Source organism: Lates calcarifer, linkage group LG9 (genome assembly GCF_001640805.2).
Source record: "Lates calcarifer isolate ASB-BC8 linkage group LG9, TLL_Latcal_v3, whole genome shotgun sequence".
NCBI classification, from domain to species: Eukaryota; Metazoa; Chordata; class Actinopteri; family Centropomidae; genus Lates; species Lates calcarifer.
Window position 1 is genome coordinate 6,402,287 of NC_066841.1, and position 9,719 is coordinate 6,412,005.

At 42.6% G+C, this 9,719-nt stretch overlaps 1 protein-coding gene across 1 annotated transcript; it reads right to left on the minus strand.

The window, feature by feature from the left end:
* Positions 1–1,614: 1,614 nt before the first annotated feature.
* skor2 (SKI family transcriptional corepressor 2) lies at positions 1,615–9,451 on the minus strand. Its single transcript, XM_018680612.2, is given in 8 exon segments — positions 1,615–1,679; positions 2,710–2,777; positions 3,013–3,111; positions 3,306–3,371; positions 5,880–5,957; positions 6,774–6,837; positions 7,474–8,967; positions 8,969–9,451. Coding segments are annotated over 8 exon segments (2,409 nt in total). The 3' UTR covers positions 1,615–1,622.
* Between the last annotated feature and the right edge of the window lie 268 nt (positions 9,452–9,719).

Below are 9,719 nucleotides of genomic sequence, written 5' to 3' on the forward strand. Positions count from 1 at the left end.
CTTTGGGTAGAAATGAAGCCTCTAAGCTAATGGTTAGAAAACTTGGGTGGAGCTTAAAAAGTACCTTCAGGGTGCCTTTGAGCAAAGGATTCTCCAGCTGTACTGTTCGACATGCTCGACAGCAGAAGACTGCTTCTTTACTATATACTGTAGATGTGACAGGATATTGTTTTAAGGTAAGTTTTTTTTTATTATTATTTTATTTTTTTTAAAAAAGCATAATCAGACGGAGCAACATCTGCATTGGACATAATACTGTTGTCTTTTTTTTAAAAATCAGAACTCACTCTCACACACCAAATCACTCTCACAAACTGCCAGTGTACAGCTTGCATAACGTTTGTATTAATACTGGTCAAATTGCACCATTAGGTTCAAAACCCAAAACACCAATGCTCCTGTGCTCTGATCCCTTTTCCCCTTTACTTTGTTCTTCATCTGGCATCTTCAAGTTAGGGACAACTTTGCTAAGCTTGTGTGTATCAAGTCTCCAGCAACATCTGATCTCTTCAGTGATAACTAATGACGATTTGTTTTGGTTGATAAACACAACTGGATGTGATGAGGAGAATCCCTTAAGGATCTAATGTGGACAAATAAATAAAAGTTGGTGTGTTTGTTTCTCTTCAGGGTCCAATTTGGTGATACTACAGCGACAACAACAATAACAACAGCAAAAAGTCTTGTGTTAAGTCCATCCTCACCCACAGTCTGGTGTATGTACAAGTGGGCCAGCAGCAGTCACAGTCACAAACTCACAGTCTTACTGAATCTGTGACTGTTTCTCTTTTAAGAGCTTGAAAAAGTTTCTCTTTTTTGAAGAAGAAGTCTACAACTGCCTTCCTGGTGGTCTTCAGCTGCCCTAGAAAAGTTTCACAGTTCAGAAAGGGCAAGAAAGGCCGTGGTTGCTTTGGTCCTGGTTGAATAAAGCTTGGAGTCTGACTGCAAATGCAGCAGTGATGAAAGAGCAGGAGTCTCCTGGTGTCACCAGTTTGTGTTCCTCTCAGTTCAGACAGTCTAGGAAATAAACTTGACCAAGGAAACAGAGATGAATCTTCTACCAGCATGCTGCCCAGTGGCAGTACAAGCTGCTCTGAATGAGTTCTTAGCAGACAGAGTTTAAGTGCAGGGCTATTAACAGAGGTGGTGCGGAAAAAGCAGCCACATAATCGCTGTCCCAGGAATACTTAAAAAATGTATATTATATATATGTCTGTGTCTTTCTCTTTTATCTCTCTGTCAGTTTTCCTCTGAACTTTTTTTTTCTTGGAACATTCACAGAAATCCAAGCAGCTTCTTACTCTCAGATGGATTTTTCTTGACTCTGCCTGTAAAGACAATAAATAAATAAAAATCAAACATTAGTGTCAGATTCTGGTTTAGTGTTTCTCAGAGACTGATGGGTCCTAAGAGTTACAATAAAGGGCTACAATAACTAATTGTCAAGCACCTTCCACAGCAAACTTTCATCTTTAAATCACCACCTTTAGTAAAACAACATCAGTCTAATTTGCAGATACTGTATTGTATGTTTTGGTCTGGTCTGGCTGTAAATTGTCAAACCATAAAAAAGGTCCTGATGAAAGGCAGCATTATCAAATCAAAAAACAGTCACCTTTTAGCTACTTGTTGAGATGTGAGCTGATCTTTTCTTTTCTGATGATGTTTGCGTAGGGAATCTGAAAGAAACAAAAGTTAGAGGCAAAAGTTGGATTAATTCCGAACAGACAAGACTTTTACATATACACTTAGGGTTAATACATTGTTCTGTCTCAAAAATTCACATCTTAAAAACACATTTTCCTATTTTTGAAACAAATGGAACATGATAAAGATTTCGTCACAATTATACACGAAAATAAGTCAAAATTCTAAAATATGCAGCAGCAACATACATCATTTTTTTTGTTGGAGTTCATTTGAATGTGAAATTAATGTGTCATTACTCTCAGACAGATCCATCTGCTTCTTCCAGACACATTTGTCAATTTTGAACATTTTATGTGCGCACGTGCACGTACATGCTTATAAATGAGCTAGAATGCCACATCAGTCGCGTGACTTTGTGGTTACATGAATGCGGCGCACTCTCCGTGTGTGTTTTGGTGCACGTGCGGGGGCTTGCGATCATGTGCGCACAAGCGTGTACAGTTGTTGCAAGTGTCAGAAAGCAAAGACAAACACCGTCTGTCAGAGTGTCTGCCAGCTGCGCGGGTGATTGATGTGGACGGAAACACTCAGATGGCTGCAGAGGAACTTCTCACCCATGAAAGACAAACTAGATGATTGGCTTTGCCTTTTGATGGACAAGTAAGCAGCAGCACAAGCGTCCAGTTGAGTCCTATTGATGTCTTTACTTCTTCTTTTAATTTCTGTTTTAGTTTTAAAACACACTTTAGGATGTCTTATTTATGTTTATAATCTACCGTAGTTGTAGTGGTAATTGAGTTATTATTTCACATTTCCTTATTCATTTTTGATTGCTTTATTTCTTGTTTGAACTACATCTTATTGAGAAGTGCTTCATAATTAGTCTTAATTATATTCCTACTCAAAATCATTACCAAGACTGTTTTTCAAAGCAATCAGTGAGGTTTTTTTTAAATTACTGTATCTATAAAATGATGTTTTATTTGTCATTTAAAGGCATAGCAGAGATATTTATTTTCCATCAGTGTTCAGCACTAATTGTATCATTAGTAGTCTTACCATCTGTAACTGTTGGACCATCTCCTCTCTGTAGGCGAGCTCTCGTTTCATCTGGTCTTGAAAATTATCTGAAATGAGTGTAAAAATCTATGATTAGCCTGAGCAGCTATATCATTTGAGTTAAAGACAGCTGATGTGGGAAGAAGGATGGAAAAAATAGGGGACAAGAATAGTAAAAGAGGAGTGAAAAAAGACAGACGGGTACTGAAGACAAAATGGAAAAGAACCTAAAAAAGACAGAGAAGGAGACGCTGCTCCTCAGAGTATGAAAAAAAGAGAGGTGAGAGGAAAAAAGAGACTTACGGAAGACAGGAAACGGTGAGGTGCCCTTCAGAGCATGAAACTCCTGCTCCAGTCTCCTCCTGAAGTCGATCTGCTCCAGCAGAACCTTCTGGAGCTCCTCTGCAAGACCAGGAAAGAGCAGAAGAAGAGAGAGACATGAAATAAATAAATACAGTGAAATATATCTTACTCTTATGATTCCTCTATTTAATATTAAGTGTTAAGGATTGGGCGAAAAGATTTTTATGTGTTACAGCTAAGAGGAGTGGGAATGTTCACCTAAAACCTGTGTTACTCAAATGAACAGTCTTTACCTTTTTCCATGTTCTCCACGTCCTTCTTCAGTGGGACAGGAGAAGCAGCACCTTGGTTTGGATCCCCTGAAAACACAGAGAGATTTAAAATTTTGATTTTTGTACATTAAAGTCAGAGGTAGTTACAGTATATCGGTTACATTTGGCACCAAGAGCAGATGTCGTTTGATTGTGCACTGCCACATCACCAGACAAAATATATTTCATTCGTAAATCATGTTCGATTGACATGAATGTATTCTTGTAATGGACCAGTCCCATTAGTCTTCTCTGAATGTATCCTCCTTGTATTTCTGCATTAACAAAGTGAACCCTGCTCCGTTTCCTAATGCTCTCCTCATCTCTAAGTCTTTAGTGAGGCACTGTAATTCACTCCTTGGCCTCTAGGTGTCAGTGTACGTTTGTGGTAACTGAGACATTTACTGCATTCACACTGTGGCATATTCTGTCTCCTCTTGCTGTCAGATCAAAAAGCATTTTATTAAGCATAGAGGAAAACACTAGCGTTCAGAGAGTGAAATTAGAATGAACTGATTGTGTAGCTCTGAAAGCAGAAGTGAAAGTCTGTGCTGATAAGTAAAGGTTTAAGTGGACATTGTGTCCTTTTTGTCAAAAACGTTAAGCTTGTAGGTTATTGCGCTCTCAAACTGTTGCATTATGTCAATGTTTCCATTTTGTGGGCAGATGAATTGTTCTATGCTCATGCAGTTACAAAGAGTGCAGGAGCATAGAACAACAGTAAATCTGTGAACAATAGTATTACCACAGTTACACAGCATTTCATATGATGTATTCTTTGTTGGTGTACTTTCTAAAGCTTTGTTACTGCCTGAGGCGATCTACTTGTTGCTTGACAACTTCACTATCTTCTGTCTTCCTTATTTTAACAAACATCTCCGTCACATGCTGCTTTCAAATTTACCAATTTGAAAACTGTCTGTATTGTTTTGTGTGTACGTGTGTATCTGCGCTAATGTCTGAATTGTGACAATGAGGCATTGAACGCCTTAAATGAAGCGATCCAGCACCCTCGATATGTACATTCTCCTCCAGTCATTTCATATCTTGGTTCCTTAAGCCTACCCTATGCTTCTCTCTCTCTCTCTCTCTCTCTCTCTCTCTCTCATTTAGAACAGAGAGAGCTCTCCTCTCCTCTCTCTCCTCCTCTCCTCTCTCCTTTCCTCTCCTCTCCTCTCTCTGTCTCATTTGACAAGCAAATTTGCAGACAGTGCCCGAGGATAACAACCTCGTTTGACAGTCAATTAACCGTGAATAGTCAAAGCCAAGGCGGTTTGCATTACATAAATGGAAAATTAGATTATTTTTTCTCCCTAGAAACAGAGAGAGAGTTTAAAGACAGTGGAGGGGGGGTGGGGGGTGGGACTCGGAGGAATCAGGCCTTCTAATCACGTAGAGCTTCCCACCGCCCAGGGAGACGTTTGGCAATCAGGGGAAAGGTGGTCTCATTTAATTTGTTTCGTGTAATTTTTCGAAATACATTATACATTATGCGCAGGGATCATTACGGTGTGTGTGTGTGCAGGGGTTGAGGGAGTGGGGGGTAGATATAAATGTTGGCACAGATGTCATAAAGCACTTTTAATGTCTTCCTGACAGATATAAAAAGGCAATAAGCTGTGATCTTTTTCAAACGGGAAAGGGTTTTTTGCGCTGAGGAAGGGAAAAAAAGGCAATTATGTCGGCGGCGATATGGGTCTAGGATGGAGATTGCCAGCGCGGCTGCTTATCTCTGAGCTGATGTTTTCTTGTTGAACTATAACGGCCCCCCTAAGAGTAACAGCCCTGGCGACAACGCTGCTAAAGAGAGCAGCTGTGGCAGAGTGGCGGCAGGAGCAGCTTTCCACCGCTGTTTCATCTCTCTGTGTATTATTATGAATCCCTTAACTCACCATCCACAAGGAGAAGAAGGAGGAGGAGACTGAGGTGGATGAAGCTGAAAACTGTGGAGCTTTGCCTCACTGCTTTAAGTAGAGTCTCATTTGTGCAATAAGAAAAAAGTCACTGTAATTTTTGCATATAAAATCATATTTTTTTTCCAAGTGAGAGTTTTTTAAATCAGTTTTGTTTGTTTTATAAATGTACAAGCATACATTCATCTATGTTGTTTGTGCTCAATTACAGCAGGGAAGGTCAACTGTAGCTTTTAATGCCATTATATAATACACATTTTATAAATCAAAGTGTTGTCTTTACCTTTCAATATTAATATTTTTTTCATCTCAGACTGTAAATAAATTATATTCTTACACTGAAGAGAAGTTATCAGTTAGCAGTAGTTCTAATTTTCTAATCAATTTTCTGATGTAAACTATATATGAGGATTTAATCTGCAGTCCTATAAAGACGTCAGTTGCTCTGTGACATGAGATTCAAATTACTGAGGAGTGAAACCAAACGCAGAAATCAAATTAACCTTTCCATCGTAATAATTCTCTTACCAAACTTTTTACATTTTGCTGTCTTTTCTGCATTGATTAATTTGTTGTTTTCCACCAGGCTGCAGCTGTCCAGCGACCACTCACAAAGAGGAATAACATAAGCGAGTATATGTACCTGAACTCTCCCTCCAGTAGTCCGGCGCTGTCGTCTCACTCTCTGGTGCAAAGAAACTATTCTGCTCTTTGTTTTCATCTGAGAGAGAGAAACAGAGAAGACAGAAAGGAGGAGAGGTTCAGTAAGGCCCATTGGTTGAGCTGGTTATCCGGACACATGGAGATAACTAAGTGTGTGCATGGTGTTTGTTTCCTTTGTGCATGTGTGTGTGCGTATATGGGCCATGTGGCCGTGCGTATGTGTATGTGTGTGTTTGTGAGCGAACCGCCACCAAACACACAGAAGACATTTTCTCCAGCAAAAGGGTCAGAGTGGGAGATGAGGGGAGCAAATGAAACGTCACAGGAATATGAGCCTCGCAGGGACACAGAGACACTATAAAACCACTCACTCAGACAATAAATGAAACAAAGATGCTATAATACAACTGACTCAGACGTCTGATGAAATAGATAGTGTGTCACAGTTTGCTGAAATAGATTGTGTAATGCTATTTGATGGAACAGCGTAAAAACCTGTTCAAACATTTGATGAAACCAAGACACTGTAAAACAACTGCAGGGTGAAAGATGTGGTGTCAAGCAGCCCACACAAACAAAGTGAGTGCGAGCAGAGCAAGCAAAGTGATTTTTGCAGATTACACATGAAACAGAAACTGTGGTTTAATCTCGTAAATGCTTAATGAAACAAAGACAGCGTATAATGTATGTATGTAATTTTTGCGCTAACACTATTTTGCAGTTTGAAAATGGTGATGCATTCAATTACATTTTCAAAGCAAGCAACACAATAATGCTGAGAATAATTTACTGTTTCATCTAATGTATAATCTGAAATTTTAGAATTAAAAAAAATATATATTTTTAAACAATAGATTACAGTATCAATGCTCACCAGAAATGCTGGAGTTGTCTTTGGTTGCGTATGCAGGTAGTCCTTCGTCTCTGTTTTTGTGAATCTGGAAATCACAGGTAGTCAGTTAACACTTCATATACCTGTTGTTATGTCATATAGTTCAATTACAAAACAGCAGAATATAAGTCTTATAAGGCAGAGTAATGTGTGCATAATTTTGATTCTTTGATATGATGGTTATTTTTTATACCAACACGGTTTAATTCCTCATTTGATGAATGTAATCCCCACTGTTGGCGCTATTTTATCAGCCAGTAACTGGAGTATACGGTTACACCCTTTTCTCCTCTGATTCTCTGAAATCAATGAGATGTATTTGCAGTATGTTGCTCAGTGAATGATCTAACTTGTTCTAGTTTGAAATGCTCCTCTTAACTCTGTCTGTCGCTCCCTCCTCCTCCTCCTCCTCCTCTCTCTCAGAGGCCTGGTTAATGTGGGAGTCGACAGGTTAAAGATTAGAGTTGCCCTAACAGGCTGGGGTGACAGAGGGAGAACAAACACACCGTGGCCATTAAACAATCCACGCCTGGGCCTATTAGCCGGGATCAGAGTGGGGTGACTGTTTCAATTTCTACAGGGAGAAACCAGCCTATCAATCTGCTTATGCAGATCACATCACTGCCTGACTGCAGCATCATTTAAATAATAATTAGCTAAAGTGGCCTGGGGGGATATTTACGTTTTTGTAAGCTGGGTCCTCTCGGTGAGGTGGGTTGGAGCTGGAGAGAGGCAGGCTGGCTGGAGGGGAAGCAGGCAGGCTGGGGGACTCCTGCTGGATGGGGTCCGAGGAGGAGGGAGGGGAGGTGCTGGGATACACAACGCCACTCCCTCTCTCCTTCCCCCTCTCTTCTCCTGCGCTGTCGCTCAGCGGAGGTAGATACAGGTTGCTCTGAGTCTGTGGCTGCCTGCTTGTGAAACTCCCTTCTTCCTCCTCATCCTCCTGCTTCGACGACTCCACGTCCACCTCCCCCTCCTCTTCGCTCTCCCCTCCTTCTGCTTCTCCATCGCCTCCGCTTTCACTTCCGTAACTACAGCTGCTAGTGGGCGATAACCGCTGGTGGCGGTCTGACCCTGGAACCACCACCCCAAAGTCCTCATCTGTTGCACCACTGTTGCTGTGGAGTTTGGCAATGCTCTCTGCGTCCTTGATGACGGGGCGGAAGGCCGAGCCATAGCTTGGCTTCCTGGTTTGGAGGGTCGGGGTGTCTAGGAGTTTGAGCCAGCCCTCTGACGTCACAGGGCGAAGGTCGGGGGTTACCGTTGTACAGTCTGGGTCAAACAGCCCAGATCTTTGTGTGGCGGTCCCACTGCCAGAGGCCATGGTCACACTGACGCTATTTCCGTTGCCAGCTACAGCTCCAGGCTCACTGGGGTCTGAGAGATCCAGAAAGGCCTGCCTGAGAGAAGGGTTGTCTGCCAGGGAGGAGAGGGCACTGGGCTGAGGCTGGAGGTAGGTGGGGACAGGGATTCCTCCTGCTGCTCTTGGTGGCCAAAACATGCAGAAAGGAGGATAAAAAGTGTCTTTGCGGCCAGGCCATAACAGACCAGACAAGCCTGCTCCTTTCTGTCCAGCTGAAACATCACTGTCCTCTTTTTTCTGCTGGCAGAGGCCAAATGCTGGGAATGGGTAAGGTGAGGGGAAGAGCGACGTGGGAGGGAACTTCTGCAGCATGCCGAAGCCCTTGCTTGGGACGGGGATGACAGGGTAGCTGCGCGGCGTCTTACGGGGAGACAGACTACCTCCATCCAGATCATCCTCGTCTTCAAAGCGTGCCCTCTTCTGAGCACCCAGGTCAGGTCCCATCATGTGAGGCACAACCGAACCTGGGATAGTCTTCATAGGCCCCATGGAGGAACACTGGGCTGTAGAGGGTAGCGCTCTCTTCCGGCTGCCACCGTTGAACATAGCTTTGACGTCCTCCCATGCGTAAACTAACTCATCAGGTGGGTGTTTGTCAGTGAGTTTGAGATGTCGTCGCCAGGAGTTAAAGTTGGCAGCGTCAGGTTGGGTGTACTTGGCGTCTGGTGTGCGGTGGGAATGGAAAATGAACTTATTTGGGGAGAAATACATATTGCAGAAAGAGCACTTGATGCATTTGGCCCTGGAGCTGTTGTAGCGTGCTGGGATGAAGTTACCACGACAACCCCAGGCGCACTCGTGTGTCACATCGAAAGGCAAAGTTGTCGGGCAGTTTCGGTGGCGAGTTCTCTCCCAGGAAGGACTTGCACAGGCGCTCAGCTTCACGCTTGGTGATCATGCCGCAGCGGCGTGACGAGATGGGCATGGCACCGGCCCGACGGAGGATCTCCAACTGAACCGGAGTGCATTGGACACAGGTGATGCCCAGCGCCACACGACGATTATGAATCTCATTATAACTGTAGTTCTTGAGGAGTGTGTTAGAAATCTGTGCTAGGCAAAGTCTCTCAATGTTATCAATGACCAGTGAGACGATGGGAACGCCATACAGGATGACCTGGCCAACCTGGTTGGGCTTGAGGGGTGAGGAGGAAGAGGAGGGAGAGGGTGAGGACAAAGAAGAGGATGAGGAGTGGTGGTGGGTGGGTCTGGGTGGAGTCAGGGGTTCCGGCTGGTAGGGTCCTGTTGAGCTTGTCATAATGATGTCATTAGAACTCGAAAGATGGGCTTTGTCCATAATTGGAGGAAAACTGTAGAACGACCTGAGAGAAAAGAAAGAAAGAAAGAAAGAAAGAAAGAAAGAAAGAAAATAAATTAACATGTTGCAAAAATGTTAGAAATGACCATAAAACACCCTCTAGTAAAAGTTTACACATGTGCCCTCTCTCTCTGTATTACAAAAACAACAAAATAGTTTATAATTCCTTATAATATGTGTCTATTCTGTCAAAAATGTGTACACAGAAATACTTGTGAAATGTGTAAGACAAAATGTGAATGACGTG